The 23101-nt window shown below is 43.0% G+C and overlaps 1 protein-coding gene across 4 annotated transcripts in view; it reads right to left on the reverse strand.

Annotated features, from left to right (window-relative positions):
* Positions 1–16750: 16750 nt before the first annotated feature.
* Positions 16751–23101, reverse strand: part of WDR11 (WD repeat domain 11) — a 116223-nt gene continuing 109872 nt past the window's right edge. For 3 of the 4 annotated variants that reach the window (XM_072131023.1, XM_072131021.1, XM_072131024.1), the window contains one exon: positions 18049–22707. In XM_072131023.1, the coding sequence (XP_071987124.1) occupies positions 22556–22707 (152 nt within the window). In that variant the 3' untranslated portion in view covers positions 18049–22555. Of the gene's footprint in view, positions 17699–18048; positions 22708–23101 lie in introns of those variants that run through there. The other variant, XM_072131022.1, reaches the window with a different exon arrangement.

The following is a 23101-nucleotide window of genomic DNA, read 5'->3' on the forward strand; positions in this document are numbered from 1 at the left end:
CGTTTCTGTAGATCATAGAACAGCCGGCCTGATGCAAGAGTCTTGTATTTAATATGACACCAACAGCATGTTTCTAGGTCTTACTGAAACTCCTACTGAAGGCCAAATATGACTCTTCTCTGCTCATTTTTACAGGGGAACTTGTCACCAGATTTACCTTTTTTGAACTAACAGCCATTCAGGTAGGGTATGAAATTTCCTTTCTAGAATTCCCTCTTTTAAGTTAAATCTCACCATTTTTCCTGTAAGAACTTTCCAAAGTCATGTGAAATAAAGAGAGTCATATTTTGCCTCCAGCAAAAGTTTCACTTAGTTTCTATAAGACCTAGAAATGTGCTGTTGGTGTCATGTTAAAGAGCAGAATAAGAGATGCAGGCGATTCAAGACGTAGTTGGAAATGTGAGCTACAGATATAACCTCACACCTGATGCGATCTAAAAGACAAGATTCTTATCTTTAATACAACACTAATTCTAGAAGTTTATAGTGACACTCCCCCTTAAAACCTCTAAAATTGACTAACCTCTGAAAAATATGACTCTTCTCTACTCATCTTCACATGATTTTGAAGGTGATTTTCTGTATGTAAACAGGTGAGATTTCACATAAAAGGGAATTCTAGAAGGACATTTCATACCCTCCCAGGGGGCTAGTAGTTTAATGGGGTAAGATCTGGTGACAGGTTCCCTTTAAGACATTTGGAAGATGTCTCTGAAGTTAAAAGCTGATGCAGATTACAAAATCCAAAGAAAATAGCTTGCGAGCGGGTTATGTGATCCTGTTATTACTTGCGCATCTAGCAGCGAGTAATGTGTTGAGGTCGCAAAACGGAGAATGAAGGATCATTTTTTTCAAAAATATTAACCAAATTATAGCAGCAGCAAGCCAATACGTATGATTAAAGGCTCGGGTTCTGGGCGAGGCGGCCCGTGACTCTTGTGTTTTCTGAAAATCTAGAAGGATAAACATCATTAGGGTCTGTGCCGATACAACCGCTGGCTACTTCTAGGTTAGTGGGCGTTTATTAGCATTTTGAAAAGTGGAGACGTTGCTGAATGCGGGGTATGATTAGATGGAGCGGGGCAGGATGGGGTCAAGTGGAGACGCTGCGTTGGTAGTTTTCAAACTAATGGAGAAACGGGGTCACTTCAAGATTTGTGTGATTCCATTGGATCCCAGACTGACTCCTTTAACTAGGGAAACCCAGTCCATAAATGGGGCACAGGATGCCCCGCTTACTGGAAGGATTTTTAGTTCTCTGCCCTCTTGATTTCTGAGGGTCCCAGTGTTTGCACCGCAATGATCTGACACTTCGTCTCTATACATGGGTATAAGTGCCCTTGGTGGACAATCCCTTTAACTCCAACAAGCCCCCAACACTATAGGAATTATATACGGGGGAGATTTATCATAAGTCTCTTAGTGCAGAACTGTTCTAACCAGTCAGAGTTCAGCTTTCATTTTCTCACAGCTGTTTATAAAATTAATGCTGAGCTCTAATTGGTTTCCATGGGCAACTAGAACAGTTTTACCTCAAAAACTTGATGAATCTTGATAAATCTCCCCCATAGTATCAGTGTTCCCTAAAGTTACTGCCTCACTCTGCTTTTTAAAGGCCTATAATATAAGACAAGTATGAGTAATAATATCTGCAACCCCTCCCAATAAATGGTTGGCCCTTAATGGTTAAGAGTGACTGTTGTCTACCAAAAAACAATGCCGTGCACTTGGTATCGCAATTTGTCAGTGTCCATTTGAATGGAACAAAACAACTGACTGGTCATGTGAGAGATGGCCCTGCCTACAGCTGATATGTGTTTTACTAAAACATTAATGCAATACATCATTATAACAGGGTATTTTCCATTACCTTATGTATTTTAATTTTGTATTTTAAAACTAGATATTAGGTATTGCACAATTCTTCATTTTGTTTTAATACCAAGTGTCTACTGCCTCTTAAAATCTTGAGGTTGAACACCAGTCTTATGCGCCATGATTGTAGCTTTGTACTGTAGGATCTTCATTGTGACCTCTTAGGTGAACCCTGCGGCAAACTATTAAAAAAAACTCCATCTTCAACCTCACCCACAAGTGATATATTATTGGTGTTCTTTAAGTGGTTTGCCATCCAATGTTTCCCATTCCTGCTGAAATCAGGTGTAAGGAGATGCTATTGACTTCAAGTGTATGCTCGCAGAGGTGCACAGTGGTTGACTGCGGTACTGATGCTGCCCCACCTTTCTGAAGTTAGAGTCGCCCTGAGGTGAAAGGCTCAACTCTGCTCATGGGAGATGCAACCCTGACATGGGATAGGCACTGCCAATACTTCTGGGTTTCGTTATAGGTAGAACTCTGTTTATGAGCTATGAGCTTATGAGCTTATGAGGACTTTATGACCCCCATAAGCCTTAGACAAAAGTTTATGAAAATGGAAGATTTTAACCACAATGGATGTCCTTCGGGTGAAATTACTAGCATTGTGGCCAAACTTGGTATCTACATTTAAAATCTTTTGGTAATAAGGAGAAAAATAACTTTTTTTCCAATTTTGAACTCTTCCCTTCCTTGGTTGAACTTGATGGACATGTGTCTTTTTTCAACAATAGAAACCATGTAACCAATTTTTAAAAACAAAATCCTAAAACTGCTAAAGAATTTTCAAGATGTTGACTAGTTTTTATTGAGGCGCATAGTCATGGAAGTCAGAGTTAAGGAATGCATATACTGCATATATATTGATGTGTGGTATATTCTTGTTTCTTAGGTTTAAGCATAAATGATCCTAAAGTGGGTGGCTATTTAGATTTCTTATGATTGTAATGGGGGGGGGGGGCATATGATTTTTTTAAATTTTTCTTCCTAATATTATATGTCCTGGTGTAGAAGGTAGATGAAGGGCAAATAGCTTCTTATATGTATAGCTAACTAAGCTGATGTATGATGCCTAAAGGGAGGGGCCACTTTTGGTAGACAGGGGACTGGAGAACTTAAGTGTTTGTCCCCCCAAAACTTTTCGGTAAAGAGGGGATCGCCACCTATCCAGAATTTAAATCCGTGTCTGTGTATGGGCCCCATAGCGGCCATATGGGCTTCCTCTAAATTGCATCCACCTTTTGCTTTTCTGAATCCGTTGATACAAAGTAATAGGCAACATAGAACTAGTTATGATTTGCCTCTATAAATTATCCACATATTCTGACCAAGTGAAGAAAAATATCCCCAGGCTTAGCAAGTTAATATTTATTGAACAAGTCAGGGATTATGAGCCATTTGGCATTTCATGATGATGAATTCATGCATAATCTAGACTTAGATACACCAGATAAACAGGAGGAGGTCCTGGGAAATGACTCCGGGCGGAAGCAATAAATGGGGCTCTGCACCGGAAAGTGGGAAACTGTACGGCATATAATAGAATAACAGGAGACATATTTGTCATTCACACAGCTTGTTATCAAGCTGATTTTGATACCTTCATAGAGGGAATTCTTAGATGTACAGGTTTGGCTATTATCCATCATGAAGTCACCAGCCATCTTGTAAAAGTCATGCGTGATGTTAAAGGGGTCTGCCGTGTAATTAACTTTTGAGACAGTGTTTGCCATATTCCACCCTGGAAATTGTAATTTGCGTATGTATTCCTTCTACATACTCTTGTCTGCAGAAAATTTCGCTAAAAGGTTGGGTATGTTTTAAAGAGAGCCTGTCGTACAAATTAACCCTCACAAAATAAATAATTAAAAACAAATGTTAAAAGCTTTGCCCATAAGGTTGCTTTCCATGGCTGCAATGTTCCAAAACTCAGTTTATAAACTTATATGCATCTCACCTGAGGTGAGGCCTGTGACACTACTTGAGTCCAATGAATCCCTATATATTTGAGTTACTTGCATTGCCCTGCCTCTTAGTTTCTGATTGACCGGCAAGGATATTTTGCTGTATGGAGAGCTCTGTTACCTCACTAGGCACTTAAAGTAATGTGACCATGATGACATGATGTTACATCTGCAACACCTAACCCATGTATGTATCTGATCACATGAAATCACAGCATGTCTCCATGGAGGATGGGAATGAGAAGAAGTCTATGCAGGCTGCTGTGATTTTGTGTGATTAGCTGTATGCATGGTGTTCAATTTACTTACGTTAAAAGGATAATGGACCTGTGATTATATCACTCTGGTCACATGGCATGCTGAGAATAGGCATGAGGAGGCGTAGATGAGAGGAGCTGGGCGAGGAGAACAAGCCTTCTCCGATGCCAGGAATATAATATAAAGTTGGTTTATGTGGATGTAAAGGATCCTCATAATTTTAGCTAAAAGAAGGTTGTCTGGTGTCTATAGGAACCTGTCACTAGCTATTCCCTTTAAAAGTAAAAGCATAAGATTATAGCTTCCTGGAACCACCACTAGAGGGTGCTTGCTACATACAATGGTCTGTTCTGTATTAAAGGGAACCTGTCACCAGGAGACCCATTTTTAGTACTCCTCCAGTCCCGATAGAGCAATGATGGCAAACCTTTTAGCGGCCGAGTGCCCAAACTGCAACTCAAAACCCCAAACTGCAACTCAAAACCCCCCTTAAGCATTAATTTTGCTCCCTGTTCTTCAACAATTTTCAATCATATTGGCCTCCTGAGGACAAGATGGACAATTTGCATCATTTTAGCTTCTTTCCAGTGTCCCTCTGCACACAGAGAATCATGGAGCCAGAGAAAGGTCCTCCATAGATAATTCGGCCCTGTCTACTTATTCTTCCTCTTCCTACAGTCCCAAGTAGCGAAGTAAGTATCACATTAATATATGACTGAAAGCAGCATCTTTTAAGTTGCTTGGAACTGCAGGAAGATTCGTTGAGTCCTGTCTGGTGTGCTGGGGCGATAGCCCGGGTGCCCACAGAAAGGGCTCAGTAAGCCGCCTCTGGCACCCGTGCCATAGGTTCGCCACCATTGCCATAGAGCATAGTACATACACTGCCAAAGTGTTTTTGAAATGGACACATGGAGAAGCCGTTTCCCAAGGGTGGGGGGAAAACTGCTCCTTTCCAGCCACTACCAGGTGACGAGTGCCTAGTCACACAGCAGATGCTAATGAAAGGTACTATAAAACATATCTTTTTTCTGTAAAACCTATTTTTTTTATACAAAAACTCTTTGGCAGTGTATGTACCATAGTACTGTGTGGGGACTGTACATACACTGGCAGTGTATGTACCATAGGTCTGGTGGGGACTGGGGGAGTGCTAAAAATGGGTCTCCTGGTGACAGGTTCCCTTTAAGTTCTCATAGAAGTCCTTGGAGAGATATGATCCGGGGATGGAGGATAAGGAGCACCCTGTACTAGAGATCAGTATGGTAAGAGGGAAGTCACATCTCTCATAAATTTATGCCTTGTGCTGTGGATAAACCATATATACGTAAAATGAGAAAATCTTATGTTAAAGGAAACCTACCACCACAGATCTAGTTATTTAGTAGGTTCCTCTAATGTGTAGTAGAATAGCCCTTTTGTAGCCCAGAACTTTTATCAATTTTAAGTCCCCCTTCCTAAAGAGGCTATTGGGGCGTGGAGTAGCCGGAGTTGAGACTACGCAGCGTAGCATATCCATGCCCCATTAGCCTCTTGCATTCTGGCTACCAATCTATCTTCAGCTGTGCTCTCTCATCTGCGAAGCTGGGTTCTCCGCATGCGCAGAACCCAGGTCGCCAGCTGCACAGTTTTCGCCGGAGCAAGAACCCGCAGAACCCGGCTACACAGATGAGTGGTAGCTGAGCGCTGAAGATGTATTGGTAGGTGGAACGCAAGAGGCTACTGGGACGTGGAGCAGCCGGTAGCTCTGGCTACCCCATTAGCCTCTTAAGGAAGTTTGCATATTGGAGGAATTAAAATGTATAAAAGTTCTGGGCCAAGAAAAAATTAGCCCTAAAAAAAGTCTATACTACTCTACATTAGAGGAACCTGCCACCGAATCTACCTTAATAGGAAGATCCGTGGTGGTAGGTTTCCTGTAATAATTGGGGGGAATATATTAAGAATGCCGTTTTGCACATCAGCCTTAATATTCCCAGTGGGGAGGATCTCTACAAGGTCTGACCTGGCGGGGATTTTATCTATAGTCTCCTACGGTTTTCTATACAGTAAACGCCCTGTTCACCTTGTGCCAGAAAAACGGCGGAGATTGGATGTAATACACGGCTTTTCCAGCCAATAACCCCCGAGGTGGCATAGTAAAAGCCCCCCATTGTCTTCTATCACATCGATCCCAAATCTTTGACAAAGTAATATGGAAAGTATATATTGAGGCTGATGTATAACATAGGTGCAGTGAGGTGTAATGAGGAGGACGGGTGAGGATTTGTTCTGTCACTTGCGATGCCGAGTGCAGTATACAGAAAACCCTGCGGATACGTCTGGTTTCATAACTCGAGAACCAGAGATACTGTTGAACAATTAACAACTTTTATGAGAAAAACAGCTTTGAGTCCCTCTCATAATCAAATGATCTACAATTCATATAGTCTCACTGCTAACGAGCGGCTGCCAAGAGCCTATTAGGAATGAGGTAAACAGTGTCTGCGGGGATTACAGTGTATCAGTTATCTCAGCAGCTCAGGGTGTAAAGCTCTTGTTTGGCCTGTCTGCTGCAACAAGTCTGTCTCCTAGTATCTGCCCCTCTATTAGACATGACTGCTGGCGGTGCTGATCTGCTGAGCGGGGCTGCCCCCTAGTGCCTGAGAGGGGAACTGCAAGAGCAGATCTGGACAATTCCATGATATAAATGCAATATCTTAGGGCCCTCATTAGCGAGATGCTGCAGATTCTTCCAAAAAATAAAAAATAAAAAACAGGGAGAAGAGGGATCCCCATCTCTATCCCCCCCCCCCCCCATGTCCAATATACATCATTGTAGTTTATTGCTCCCTGTTCAGTCATCTGTAGCAGACCTAAGTCATCTCTTTGCTTGGTTCCCAATCAATGTGAAATTCGCCCCTTGAAAACATATGTGCTGCATGTACATAGGAGACGCTATTGTTGTCAGTGAATGAGAACATTGTCATTTACATTGCAATCCTATATATAGTGAGTTGCATTGCACGTGATTGGTGGACACAATTTCATCCTTATGAGGTGCAGGGGTCATGGAGGGGACCAGCCTTTATTGTATGCTGGTCCATGAGCGCCGGAGCACAATAAGGACCAATACACTGTTACAATACAGGACCCTCTACTCCATCAGACTGATACATAGCAGATGACTGCATAGACTGAGCGCAGGACGAGCCGTGTATAGATTCTCATTCACTTCCCGAAACTAATGTCTTGAAATTCTGCTTATTTACATCTCCCAACTTTCGGAGCAGCGGGAGAGGGACAAAAGTTTTTATCCCTTAAGCCATGGTTTTTGTCGCACCCCTTACCCACACCACACACAGTATAGTTCTCCCCCTCAGTGTCCCCGCCATATCTCCCTCACATTGTGGCTCCCATATTTTCTGGCCCCTCTCCATAATGGTATGCCCCCTCCCCCCAGCAGATTCCCTTCATAGTCTGCCCCTCTCCCCTAGCAACTCCTCATTAGTGCCCCCAAAACAATTCCCCTTCATAGTGTGCCCCCCAATGTGGGCCAATGTTCAATGGTCAATCTAGGATATATAAGCTTCTTCTCAGAGACCACCACTGACCTGGTTGATAACTCGCTTTTGGTAAACATGTCTACAAATTTCCCAAAAATTCATACAATCCTGGCATTGCCCTTCATAGTGCCCACCAGCAGTTCTCCGTCTCAGTGTGCCCCCCTTCCCCCATCAGCTCCCCATGATAGTGTTCCCCCCACCAGCAGTATCCCTTCATAGTGTGGCCCCTCTGTGCAGTTCCCCTTCATAGGTCCCCCCTTCCTCCAGAAGCTCCTCTTCTTACTGTGCCCCATGCAGCAGGCAGCTGCCATGCTGTGTCTCGAGGGGCAGTGAGGGAGGCAGATAACACCTGTGCCCTGCACATTTCCTGTCCCGATGAGTGATTTCTTGTTGGAACCAGGAGGTGGGACACAGTGGGGTAAACCGGGACAAACTCCCATTTGTCTGGGATGGTGGGACAGCTATTAAAAACCGGGACTGTCCTGTTGAATTTGGGCCGTTTAGAGCTATGGATCCACGGATCATTGTTTTGCTTGAGCTGCCTGAAAAAAAAAAATCCTGAAATTGCAGAATGTCTTTGTCCTGTAGGGGCAACAACACTGTTGTTCTTTACATCTCATATTTTCCATTCTACAATCCTGTAATGATTTGACAAATTACCAGATTAATGCTCATGTTTAAGGCGTATATATTTATGGATAGGATTGTTGGAGTGGGCCCAATGCTTAATATACAATCTGGGATGTTTAAGCCCCATCTCGGAGACCATCGCTGAGCGGGTTGATAACACTAATTTTTAGTCAACGCTTCTACAAATTTCCAGAAAATTAATGTAGGTTTTGTAGAAATCCTTTTCTTCTTCTTGCCCTAAAAAACTTATTTGCTTATTCCTTACCCAGATCTGAACGGTATATATGACAAGAGGACACGCTCTTGTCCTAGAGAAAAGATGGTTTCAACACCACCCAAAGAGATTGGAATGATGTGGATCTCATTTCCATAGGATGTTGCCAATAGGGTCCAGGATTCATTTCACAAAAGCAAAAATATGACCTGTAATGGGAACTAGATTCTTGGGATGGGACATTGATCCAGGGAATTATTCTGACTCTCCTATTCCCCCCCTACAATTGGCATCAACCTTCTTCTGGATCAACCATGTAGTTGGACTTGATGGACCTGCATCTTTATTGTACAACAATGTCTGTAGTCCTATGTCAGTATCACAGAGACTTGTGTTGAATGACACCCTAATACCAGCCTCCTCTTCCTACGTGAGTTTGAGGCTCTCGCCTGACGTACTAATAGACTCCCCATGTCATTGCCATCATATAAGATTTACAGTCATCGTCATTGGACTAATCTTACATGTACACACATGAAAATGGCCGGGGCTAATATTAAGTGCTGTCATTGCTGTAAAGAGTCAATAAACCCACATTATGGAGTCTGTTTTCACATCTTGGAAGGACATGACAAGCCCGGGAAGCTGGAACATATGTTTTCATGTTCTTTGCTGGTGTATGTAACGGGGATTATGGTATAAACATTGTGAGCCCCCGTCAGTGCGGTGACGTGGACGGCAGTCAGTTCTGTGGAGCAGGATCACATCTGCCAGATGTTCAGGCGGTCAGGATCAGGAAATGCAGGCTTCACGCACCTAACACCACCATTGTTTATAGACTCGCTACAGACATTGATGCGAGCAAAGGGATCACTACCAAGGAAACTCCTTCCACTTTATAGGCCGGCAGCCTTCCTGGAGAACCTGGAATAGATCCACATAGTTCTGCATTATACAAGTACTCACCAAAAAATAGACTGGAGGCCAAATGACCGTTTTAGCTTCACATTTCAGTCCTATTTTTGCAGGACAATTTTACCATCTAGTAATCTCCACCAAAGGAATGGATTGTTATACATGGGTTATTTCTAAGCCCCATTCAGTGTCTGGTCAGTTCTTTGGAAAAGTTATGGGATGTGTTATAACATCCAGAGAAGAAGAGCGTGACCTAGCTCCAGTACTTCATCAGTCTAACATTAGATGCCTCACCTCAAAATATATTGGGTTGTCGTCCTTTACACAAGATAGGAGATAGACCCCCATCAAACAGATTGCTAACTATGGGGACCCCCCAGAAATCTCGAGAATGAGAGTCTGTCCTGCTTGTCCATTCAATACTATGGGAGCGCCAACAATTGGCAAGCAGTTTGGCACTGCCATTCACTGTCTATGAGAGCCCCTCATAGAGTGGCATGATGCACGCTTAACCTGTCGCTCTATGATTATCAGGACCCTGATTATCATGATCAGTGGGGGTACCAGCAGTCGGACCTCCACTCAGATTGTTATCGGCTGTTCTGTGTATTAGATGAAAGTAACCAGATGAGTTGTTGTTCTCTCTAATGCAACTATTCATTAGGTGCTGCTTCACTGAATTTCTCTGCTATCTGTGCCATTAGTTCTGGTACCCAGTATGCAAATAAGCCTTTAACTGTCAGGTGGGTGGAGCCAGTAAGTTGAGTAACTCCTTGTGAAGAAAGCAAAAAAAGATGAAGTTGGTGGAGAGATTAATGTCCTGCTTTAAAATGTTTGTTCTTAAAGACTAAAGCAGCACAAAAGAAAAGCTGTGGAGTTAGGTACCAGGAAATCAGAGCAGACATAAACTACTGTATACCCAGTAGTGGATTATATAATATAGGCGGTCTGGGAGGTAGTCCGGGGCCCAACTGGTATCTACAGGTATGTACAGGTGTGTAAATGTACAGGGATGTGAATGTACCGATATCTGTATGTACAGGAGTGTAGATGTACTGGTACCAGTACATTCACATCCCTGTACATCTACATACCTGTACATACAGATACCAGTACATCTACACACCTGTACATACAGATACCAGTTCATCTACATACCTGTACATACAGATACCAGTGTATTCACATCCCTGTACATCTACATACCTGTACATACAGATAACGGTACATCTACACACATCTACAACCCATAGTTACAGACGGACCCCTCTACCCACTGTGACCTCTGGTGAAGCTCTCTGGATGCTTTACTATAGTCCCAGACTGCAATGATCAGCTGTAAGATGTCTGTAATGAAGCTTTATTGATAATTCTTGGTCCAATTACACCAAAAATTTTGAAACTCCAATTGTCACTGGGGCAAAAGAAAAAAAATTGTCTAGAACTTCCATTATAAAATATACAGTTTCGACTTACATACAAATTCAACTTAAGAACAAACCTCCAGACCCTATCTTGTATGTAACCCGGGGACTGCCTGTACCAGTGTATTCACATCCCTGTACATCTACATACCTGTACATACAGATACCGGTACATCTACACACCTGTACATACAGATACCAGTACATCTACACACCTGTACATACAGATACCAGTACATCCACATCCCTGTACATCTACATACCTGTACATACAGATACCAGTACGATGTACTGGTTTGTAGATGTACAGGGATGTGGATGTACTGGTATCTGTATGTACAGATATGTAGATGTACTTGCAACACCCCTGCCAACGCATGGGCAGAGGAGTGTTTATCTGTATCTCCCCAGCAGGTGAGCCTGTGCAACTAGCCTTAGGGATAATGCAGTCATTGTTAGGCATCAGCAGCGGTAGGGTTAAGAGATGTGTGATATGTCATGCAATTGTATTCCTTTATGTGAACTGGAGTGATTTCCGTTGCATGCAAGCCGCCGCCGAACCGCCAGAATCCGATCGTGTGCGCCAAAAACCCGGGGCATTTCGGTGCAAACCAGTAATTCTCAAGAAAATCCCGACGAAAATAAGCGATTCGGGCCCTTAGTAAATGAGCCCCACTGAGTGACCAGAGACTGTGTCTGTGCACCACTAGCACAGACACACAGCTAATCCCAGGAAAAGCTGCAGCCTCCACACCTGGACACAGCCTGCATTTACTTCCAGGCTGGTGAATCCACACCTGAGGACACTCTCCATGACCACTCCAGTAATCCAACATCTGTTTTAAGATCGTTTTGGCCCGTTGCCTGCAATTGTTCTAAAAAAGAACCGTGAGTTATTTTGCACAACATTGCCTCCGACTGTTCCCTGGATATGGCTTTAACACCAAAGGCGCCCCATCCATTACCCAGGGACTCATATTACAGACACTAAGGGGTTGCCCCAGGGAGGTTCAGTACATCAGCCTCTCCCTCCATATTTCTTGAAAACACCACCTGCTGGAGACCTGCCAGGCTGTAGGACAGCCCTGGCAAAAATCAAACAAAAACATCAAGTTTCTTAGTTGTAGCTCACCCCACGGTAGGACAGCCCTCCAGTCCCCATACCAAGCACCGAGACATCAGCGTGCCCAGAGGTCGCATAAACGCCTCACCACGCGTCATAGACGCGTGATTAAGCGCCATTACCCCCCAAAATAATTGCCATGCGTAAAAGAACGCATGGCAATTATTCCCTGTAGCGCGCAGGCTGAGCGGCCCGGAACGCACTGCAAATGAGGTACATGTCAGTAGCGTGATCGCAGCACGCGCCGGGCCGCTCAGCAGGACACGTGACACAGTGTTAGGGGCGCACCGGAGAGACCCGAAGTGAGTGCACCGGCCCAAGGGAAGACTTGTGGGCTGCGAAGATGATGCTCCCCGTCCTGCTCTACCTGCCCGCAGCTGCCTGCGTTTATGTGATCGACGGGACCTAAGAGCAGTGCTGAGTGAGTGTGTGCAGTGTTGTGGTTGTGTGCTGTGTTGTGAGTGTGTGTTGTGTGGTGAGTGGTGCAGTGTGCAGTGTGTGCGGTGTATTACCAAAATTTTCATACTCCCCCTCGGGGAAAAGTACTCCTCAAAAATGGTGAAAGGAGTATTTTTACCCTTATGAAAAAATGTTAGTGCGACCTCTGAGCGTGCCTAGGCCGCAACCACCAGCCACTCCAGTATTATGGGCCCTGGCTGCCTCCAGGCCCCAAGAAAAGGCTAGGCCCCTGTGGGGGATGTTGCATACTGGTACCTGTATGTACAAGTATGTAGTTGTACTGGGATGTGGATGTAAAGGGATGTGGATGTACTGCTATCTGTATGTACAGGTGTGTAGATGTACTGGTATCTGTATGTACAGGTGTGTAGATGTACTGGTATCTGTATGTACAGGTATGTAGATGTACTGGTATCTGTATGTACAGGTATGTAGATGTACTGGTATCTGTATGTACAGGTGTGTAGATGTACAAGTTTGTGACCTGAATTGATGGATTCTGAGTTTTGAGTTTTTCAGCTTTATGTGACTCGGCACATCTGTTAATGCAATTTTGTTGAGTTTTGTGGTTTGCAGACATTTTCCAGAGACAGGTTGGGCAGGGATTGTATATGTATCTTATACCCTAGCGTTGTTATCCAGTGGTGGCTGCTCTTAACAATGGGATGTATAGTTAGCTGTGAATGATCATTATCTGAGTCCTGTACAGTCAAAGGGGAGAGTGTATTGGAAGGATAACTGGAGTATATAGGAATGTAGGGTCTCACATACTTGGGGGGGGGGGGGTGGATTATAATACAGGTGAGATGTGTAAGAAACTGTTAAATGCCATTACAGATTGATGGGTGTAGAAAAGGACCAGTGTAAACATTACTTCATGACATTGTGCTGCAGACATAGATCAAAGGTGCAGCTCTAGAGAAGTCTGGAAAGCAGTGTCTGCTAATGCTGCCCCGTGATGTAAATGTAGTTACACACACACACTCCTTAACAAGGAGCCATTATGTATGTATGTATGTATATGTGTGTGTATGTATGCATGTGTGTGTGTAATGTCTCAGAATCTTGGGTGCACTCGAGCGATTGTGAGTCTCTGAAGTGTCCTCCAGTGGGTGAAATCGACAGGGTCTCAGAAGATTAATATAGCTTCTCTCCAGACAAGGTTTAGTTAGGAGCTTCAGTGGGCCCCCCCCCCCTCCTGCAGTAACCACACTGTCCCTCCTACATAGCCACACCGTCCTCCCATAAGCCACATTTCATAAGCCACACTGCCCCCTACATAGCCACACTGTCCTCCCCCATAAGACACACTACTCCCCCCCTCTTGGAGAGAAAAATGTAACTTTACATGCGTACAGAGTCTTAAAGGCCATGCTTGCTCCACTGAGAATTTTGTATAAGTAGTATTCAAATACATTTCCAGGATGGGATAAGGACTTCCTGGCCCATGTTTATGGTCTCTCATCTAGGCAAACCAGTAACTACTGAAATGAATTAGATGAATTTACATTTACAACTTGTAGGGAGAGGCTTTATTAAAGGTCCCATCCTGGAAGACTGTCTGTTATTTACTATACACAATTTAGGGTGAATCTTAAATGTGGACATCCACTAGCCTGCAGATAGGACACTATGTACAATCTGATCAGCTCCACCTGCTCTATAACATGCTGCCTGCAGATAGGACACAATGTAAAGTCTGATCAGCTCCACCTGCTCTATAACATGCTGCCTGCAGATAGGACACTATGTACAATCTGATCAGCTCCACCTGCTCTATAACATGCTACCTGCAGATAGGACACTATGTACAATCTGCTCAGCTCCACCTGCTCTATAACATGCTACCTGCAGATAGGACACTATGTAAAATCTGCTCAGCTCCACCTGCACTATAACTTGCTGCCTTCAGATAGAGCAGGTGAAGATGAGCGGATTGTACAGTGTCCTATCACATGCTGCCTGCAGATAGGACACATTGTACACTCAGATCCATCTGCTCTATAACATACTGTAAAATGTAGAATTCATTTTAGACCTCTTTCTGTATAAAGCCTTTCCATATCAGACAAGACTGGGCAGGATGGGGGCTCCAGGGCTTTGATATTTTATCCGCATTACTTCCTTGAATGTATAACTCCGAGGCTCTGTTGACTTGCGATATGCAGTAGGAGACAGACTTCCTATGGTAAATAAACTTCATTGTACGGTTTAGACTCGCGCTCTATACATTGCAATCTGTAACAAAGAGCGGCAGCTCTACAGAATGAACACGTTACAGAAGTTTTGCCTTGTTAGAATTTGATACCTTATTTACACATCTCCAAATCCTTGCGGTGACTTCATCCAGCAGACAAAACACCCAGGCGGCAGATACAATACCCTGCCTTAACCCCTTCCTAGGACAGTACTACGCCGGAGCCCTACAAGTGGTTAACGATACAATAGTGTTGTGTTGTGTAGGACCTGTGCCCAGATGGCTTGGACCACACTGGTTCTGCTTTCTCGACTGATCACAAGAATCTGAATTGATCCAAACTTCCTTTCCCAACACAGAGCATGGAGCCAGAAGAATGGCGCCATTGTTTGTGTAGAGGCCAGGCCTGGTATTATTCCCATCAGTAGTAACTGATGATCGGTGGTGGTTCTGAATGTTGGACCACCTGCCAATCTCATTGATTTATCTTATTCTATCAGAAAATATGAGCTGGAAAAGCTACACCCCAATGCAGGATCCCAATGACTGAAATTGTAAAGTGGACAAGTCTTTTCTACACATTTTAAGAAATCCTTCCATGATATGGCAATACAGTACTGGGGTGAGTGGAGTAGAATTGCCAAAACTACATATCTGGTTGTCCAAAGATTAAGGCCCTTTGCACATATATAATATAGAATAATATAAAATATTACTGATCTGGTCTTATGCCCCTTACCTGGGCTTAGAAGGGAGGATGGGGGGTCGCTCCTCACCCCTTCCCTCTCCATTATAAGCCTTACCGTAAATCCAGCATAATAAAGGACATTTCCTATCTTCTCATTCAAATGAAATACCATATTGCCCGCTGAAGTGAATGTGGCCGTGTGCTACTCATATAAAAATTTCACGGTACGGGTAGCACACGGCCACAATCACTTCAGCGGGGAATATGGTCTTCATTTGAATGAGAAGATAGGAAATGTCCTTTATTTTGCTGGATTTAGAGTAAGGCTTATAATGGAGAGGGTAGGGGTGAGGAGAGACCTCCTAAGACAAGATCAGTAATATAATACATTTGTTGTTACTGTGGATCCAGTCATTCACGTATGGCTGGTGCTCACATTGCTTTCTAGTGGACTGAGGAATTTACATTGAATGTTGTTTTCTTATATATTCCTGGTAGTTTAGGGGGATTTATAATTATACATTTTTCCCTGGTGGTCAGAGAGGATGACAGAACTAAAGGTGACATCCCTAGTGGTCTAGGGTAGAATGGGTGACACCTATCAGTAGATATACTGGGAGCCCTTTTACACCACTGATTTGGGGAAGGGGGTAAAGCATCTCCCCCAGCAATGTTACCTCGTGACACATCTCTGTGATACAGATGTTGATACATAAAAGCAGAGATTCTGATGAATGACAAATGGGTGGGGCTACACTGGCATCAGTGGGGTGGGCATCCACATAGCAGCACATATTGTTCTACTTGTACAATTTGATGTTGTCCTGGGGAATTGGCCTGGAGGAGAATCTCCCCTCTCATCTGCTTTCCTGTTTACAGTATGGGGAAGCGCTCGTTACTCTCCAGCAGGATTCGCCGCCTCCTCCTCTTCGGCTTCAGGGTGTTTACCTAAACTTGTCACTTGTTCCTGAGCCTCATCCATCACACCTCTGCAAGGTCTATGAACTTGAGGTCCAGGACAGGAAAGTCTTTGTGGAAAGAACAGTTTCAGTAAATGTAACACTCTAACCTGGCAACTTCAGTCCAGGCTGTAGAGGCCATCCACAGGGTGAGGGGCAGCGCCCAGACCCTAATCTGTGTACCCCATCAGCAGGTCCTCTGGTCCTATCCCGAAGGCTTCTATCATACAGAATCATTTCGGTAATATTCCTGGGATATACGGTAGATGGATCCATAAGGGGAGATTTATCATCAAGTTTCTGAGGTAAAACTGTTCTAGTTGCCCATGGAAACCAATCAGAGCTCAGCTTTAATTTTATAAACAGCTGCGGGAAAATAAAAGCTGTGCTCTGATAGGTTTCCATGGGCAACTAGAACAGTTCTGCTCTAAGAGACTAATGATAAATCTCCCCATAGTCTCTATACACCAAAAATAGTCAAAATCTTTTCTGGTTCTGTGCATCAGAGTTTACTTTTTATTAATTATGTGAAAGCATATAGTTATACAGCGTTTTGTTTTAGTATTTTAACAAAAGCCTTTTATGACAGTTTTAGGCTGCAGCAATCACACAGGCATCATGGTCTCTTCCACACCTGATCATTGGGGGATGCTCAATGGATAGACCAGGATATATAAATGATCTAGGAAATTCTATTCAGTACAGTATGACGCAATATTCTTAAAGGGCTTGTCCACTTTCAGCAAATAATTGCAAAATAGTACAACATTTCATTATACAGACAATATCAATGTACTTTCTGTATCACTTTCCCACAGTTTGAGATCTCTGTTTGCTGTCACAGGAAGCTTCATTGTTTACGTGATGTGACTAAAAACCAGTCATGTGATGTCACACAGGTGCACGGCTCGTAATAACACACAGCTTTGATTATTGTCAGTGATATAGTGAGTCGTGCATCTGTGTGACATCACATGACCAGGGACCGGTTTATATCCACACCGAGTAAACAATGAAGCTTCCTGTTGAATAACAGCAAGCAGAGATCTAGAGGACAGGAAGGAATTTTGGAAAATTGTATAACTACATCATACAAACAATAACATGTATTTGCTGAAACTGGGACTGTGTGGCTTCCAAGTTATTCTCTGCCCACCTCTGGGTACCGGACCCTCCTACACCAAGTTCTCCATCTCTACCCAATATCAATAAGTTCTTGTGGTAGGTGCTACCCATGGGTGTATCTTTATGTGCAGTACAAACTGGTCATTCTGTAAAATATAACAATATTGCAGACCACCTTTCTCCTGCAGACCGCTCTCGGAAGACATTACATGATCAACTGCTTTAATAATCCATGAATGTAGGGCTAGGAAGAGCTTCTTGGTTCACCTGTTAATCCAGCAGAGGGCAGTGTTCCATGTGCACGGTGCCGATGGGTTTGGTACATCTATAAGTTAAAGTGTAGTGTTTAGACTTCTGAAAAATCTATGACAGCTTTGAAACTTATAGAAGTTTGCTCACATGCAAAAATAATAAAAAAAAAATCTGAGTATTTTTTTGAACAATGGACAATAATTAAAAAGTGATTAATGGAGGTTCCTTGACCCCTCACTTTGGACAGGCACTACAAAGGGTCTGCTACAAACTGACTGCAGCTCTCACTCTCTTCAATAAGAGCTGTATCTGTACTAAGATCTACTTGTAGCTGATCCCCTATTCTAAGGAAAACCCCTTTTTTATTAAATAACATAAATATCACCACTTATCATATCTTGAAAAACAGACAAGAGACACATCACCATTTCATATCTTTATTACATTTGTCAAAAAGACAAGAAATAGGTATAAGGATATAATTCAGTCAGTATTCCGGCTGATCCCATGGAACATCTCTGATACATTAACACCTTATACTATTCTCTCTATTATAGAGGGGACGTGTTGTCTAAAGAGGGGAAGTGTTGTCTTAGAGGGGATACCGCCCCTCCCCCCCGCATTGTACGTTTCGGTTTTTCTATCATTTGTTTAAAAGAGAACAAAGTGAATCATCCAAAAATTTATTTAGGAAGTGACCCCAAGAGATTCTCTGCAGGGGATGGTAGAAGTTGCCACTAGAGCAGCAGCAGAGTGAAACCGGTCCAGGGTCATGACCCTCATGACCCTAATGCATAGGAGTTTGTAAGTAGCTGCTTAAAGGAAATCTACCATGAAGATCCAGCATGATAATCCAGGAGCACTTACTCATAGATCCAGGCACTGTGACTGTGGTGATCTTCTTATATTTGTTATCCACAGCCTCCTTCCTTCTAAAATTAACTTTTAAGATAATGATAATGAGCCTGAAGGGCTCTGGGAGCATTCCTAGTGCCCCTCTATGTTACAGCTTCACTGGTTGTTACACTGTACAGGAGCACTTCTCCCCTCCCGTTACCCTGGTTTATCATGCTTGCCTTTTATGGTAGATTTCCTTTAAAAATTGTAATTTTTTTTTGCAAATACAATCCTTTACAAATAATTGTATTTGTATACAGCTCCTGTGCGGACCTATGCGTGAGTCTTAGAGGTTACACACTACAAGCAATTGACGCAGGTCTGGAGAGTAGCTGTATACACAAATCACTAAAATGTGATGTAACCAACTCACTGTGAAAGATTTATCAAAAGTGTCTAAAGTAAATCAGTGCCAAGTTAGACTATACAGTCTTCTCAGAGTGTCCAATGATTTAAATGACTAACCCCTTTAAGAAGTTTTACAGTGGGTCAGTAGTTGAAAATCCCAAACTGATTCTTCATAATTTTTGGGATTTGGTTCCATACCCCCTTTTTGTAAATGCTTCCTTCACAGAGAAGAAACATCTGCCTGATATATACTATAGAAATGATCTATATACTACAGTACATAAACATACAGGGCATAAAGTGCCTAAAGATTTAATTTATCCAAGCAGCTCTATACACATCACAATCAAAAATATCACATATAAATAATAATAATGAACAATATACCCTGTGTGGATCAGCACTCACAGCCACTAACAAGATGCAGGATAGAGAACACTCATGGAGGTATAAACTCTCCTTCAGGTCTCACATCCACCATGAAAACAATACAGTGCAAAATGTGTATATAGTAGCTGGAATCTTCTGCACAGATTTATAATCTGTCATATAATGTAGATAATATCATACACATCCACAAGCTTGGTTTGGCTGGGCATGGATACCTTCTGAACCCTTAGGGTGTCATGACTGCCACTTATCCCTTATGACAGTGATGGCGAACCTTTTAGAGACCGAGTGCCCAAACTACAACCAAAACCCACTTATATACCCTGATGTGCCAATTTGCCATTTCAAACAGTAACTTATTTCTACCTGATCCACTTCTTCAATTGTATCGGCTGCCTGAGGCCACCAATACAATTGAATCAAGGTGGGCAAATTCAGACTATCATTGTAGCTTCTCTCCATTATCTCCAAAGATAATGCACTTCTTTCAACAGATTCTCACTTTTCAAGCAGTTCCAAACAGTCAATGAAGTGTCGCTGTAAAATAGTGCTGTGCGCAGCATCTCATAAGTTGCCTAGGAAGATTTAATGGATTTTTTCCTGTTTGGTGAACTCTGTCCTTGGCTGTTGGCTTGAGTGCCCACAGAAAGGGCTCTGAGTGCCACCTCTGGCACCCGTGCCATAGGTTCGCCATCACTGCCTTATGAGAATAAAATTATTAGGCATGGTCAAATCAAACAGCCCTTCCTTCTGTCCCCTGTCATCGAGGGAGGGAAGTCCTGGGGGAAAGGGTATAACCTTGTGGGTATCACATGGCCTACTGTGCAAATCTTATACAACACTAATCTGCAAGGTAAGATACTGATGTTACAAGAGAAGAGCTCGGGTTGATATTTATTGGTTTAGTGGTTTTTACAGTGAAGTCGGAAGTACAAGCGCTCAGTGGGAACTATCTGGTCCATTATTCAGACTCCACTGAACACTCTATGGATTTCCTATTCCATATTATTACCTAGCACACATATTTACATGGCATGCCCACCGTTACAGCCTGTTATCTCTGTGCTTCCCACAGGAAACTAAATGTGTAGCTACAGCTCTTGTGCAAGTGATACAAATGCCGCAATGTTCTCTTTGGTATGTGGGCCTGGGATAGAAGAACAGAGCATCTTGTATCCATTCAAAATGAGATGAGTCTCGACTTAAAAATATCTTTATATGAACGTCCTTTGCTTACAAAAAAAAAAAGTAGGTTGTCCCAAGTTAAAAAGTTATCACCTAACCACATGACAGGGGATAACTAGTTTATCGTATGGGTCTAACTGCTGGTGCCCCAAAAATCACAAGAAGGGCCCCCCCCCCACTATCTAAAGAACGGGAACCCGTTCTCATGAAACATGCACCCCACTACTCCATTCTATTATATGGGATTGCCGAAGATAGTGGAGCGCTGTGCTCAGCAAATCTCCACCACTCACTGTCAGTGAATGGAGGAGCAGGGTGCATCATCATCTAGTGACAACTGGAGCCCCTGTTCTCTGGATCGTGTCCTCAGGGTGCTGGCATCAATGAAAACTGTGACAGAGAAGGGAATATAAATCACAAATTACATTTCTGTATTGGCACTTTGTGATAAATAAGTGGGTCTTTGTTGTAGTTTGGGCACTCGGCCTCTAAAAGGTTTGCCATCACTGCCCTATCCTGTGGAAAGGAGAGATAAAATTGGGCATAATCCCTTTAAAAGGAAATCTTCCAGTTTACAAGGTTAAAGGGGTTTTCACAGGAAAGAAAATTGTCACATTTATATCCCCTAGTGATGTTAACAAAATAAAGATCATTTAACCCTTCACTTTACAATTTTAATCTACAATTAATTTACTTTAAAATTAGTATTATTGCTGTTTTAGCTCCCATCACTCCATCGGCTGCTCAGTGCAAAATCCCAGTGGGACCTCTCCCGGCAGGCACATTACTGTATTATCCTTCTAGTTCTATGGGGTGACAATGGGGTTACATTTTTAGGGTACAAGGCGTAAATACACTTTCATCTGGCTCCTGACATTGTACTAACACAATGACACAAATAGAAAGAGAGAAGAGACAGATTTGAGGTTGCATGAGATGATTACACAGAGACTGATAACTCTGTGAGCTCTGCTACATCTCGAAGACCTGTGCCTGCCTCCCTCTTCCCCCGGATCACTTCTCTCCTTGTAGTTTCTCTCTGATTACATCCTATCAGCACATGGTGAGCAGTCTCTGAGCTCCGTGCAGGGGGCGTGGCTACAGCCACACAGCAGAGACAGACAGAAATCTCATCTGCACAATCTTATCCAAAATGGCTGCCCGACCCAAATTTACTGGGTTGTGTCTAGGGGAAATTGTGTACACCAGGACTGATATCTGTGAAATGCTGTATTTTTGTTAATAACAGGACAACAAAATAAAACATTTACTGAGTACAGATACGAAACGTGTATTTGTGGGAATACTCCATTATTAAAGATAGTCTTAGAAAATGTGTAAAAAAAAACATCCCTCCCGAGAAAGAACGAGCAGCCTAATTAGGACCCCCTACCACCAGTAATCTTGTTTTGCCCACATACTCTGATAGATATGTTAGACGGTGACATTCTGGCTGCAGGAATGTACATGGCCTGCATATAAACTACCCATGCTTAGTGTTTATGTATTAAAATTTGCACATATAGAAGGCCACGTCGGGAAAAAAGTTGTACAGTATATCCAAGTCTGATAATATAACTAACTACCTGGTGGATAAAGCTGGTCATATACTCCAGATAGTTGTCAGAATGGATGGCACCTTCTATAGAGACAGAACTGTAGGACCCAATACATGAAAGTTGCAGGGTCACCTCACATTATCTAAAGTGCTTTGGCCATCTTAAGGAATGAATCTACACAGCCACCAAAATGGTCTGTAAAACAGGAATTACTGACTGACCATGGCCCATGTGCTTTAGTACCAAGAAGGGAAACAGCAAAGTGATACATTATTCATGGAGGTTCTGCTGAGGAGTATGTATGTATGTACGTACGTATGTAACCTTCTTCTGTGACCTTGATGACTTTATACAAATTAGGTTGGCCTTTGCTATTTTGGGTTAACATGGTGCCATCCTGGACTTGCCCTTCCTCTCCTATGTACGGGTTGGGTATTTTGTACAGTAATGCAGGATACTGGAATGTCTGTAAGCCATTTAAAAATATCTAAATCTACATTTCCAGAGAGGAAACCGAGTGCAATGATCTTTTCTTTAGATTTCAACGTGCCTCATTTTTCTTCTTCAGATTTGTTGCTCTGAAGCTCCGACACCAACTCTTCACCAGCGCCTCCGGCCTTCTGGGCAAATCGAACGGCGCCCTGGGTAAATCCTATGGAGCGGAGGGTGCGAGCATAGTCTGCAAACACTGCAGAGATTAGTTTATGTGAGACGGAGTTAAGGAAAAGGTACCTGCTATTCACATGGGCTGGTGACAAATACAGGCCGTCCCTGGGTTAGGACAGGATAGGTTCTGTAGGTTTGTTCTTAGGATGATTTTATATGCAAGTCAGAACTAGAATATAAGTGTTTCTCCAGACAAATTATTTTGTCCTGTGACCATTGGATTTTCAGAATTTTGGGTTGTTGTGAGAACAAGGATTAACCTTTTGTAACTCTAACAGTTGACTGTTAGCTAGGGCTAAAGTACAGTAAATTACCTTCATCCAAAGGTCACAGTGTGCAGAGAGGTCTGTATGCAATTAGGGGTCGTCTGTAAGTCGGGTGTTCTTAAGTCAGGTACGGTCTGTAGTGAAATAGAAGACTCTGTAAAGGGC

Source organism: Engystomops pustulosus, chromosome 11 (genome assembly GCF_040894005.1).
Source record: "Engystomops pustulosus chromosome 11, aEngPut4.maternal, whole genome shotgun sequence".
Taxonomy (NCBI): domain Eukaryota; kingdom Metazoa; phylum Chordata; class Amphibia; order Anura; family Leptodactylidae; genus Engystomops; species Engystomops pustulosus.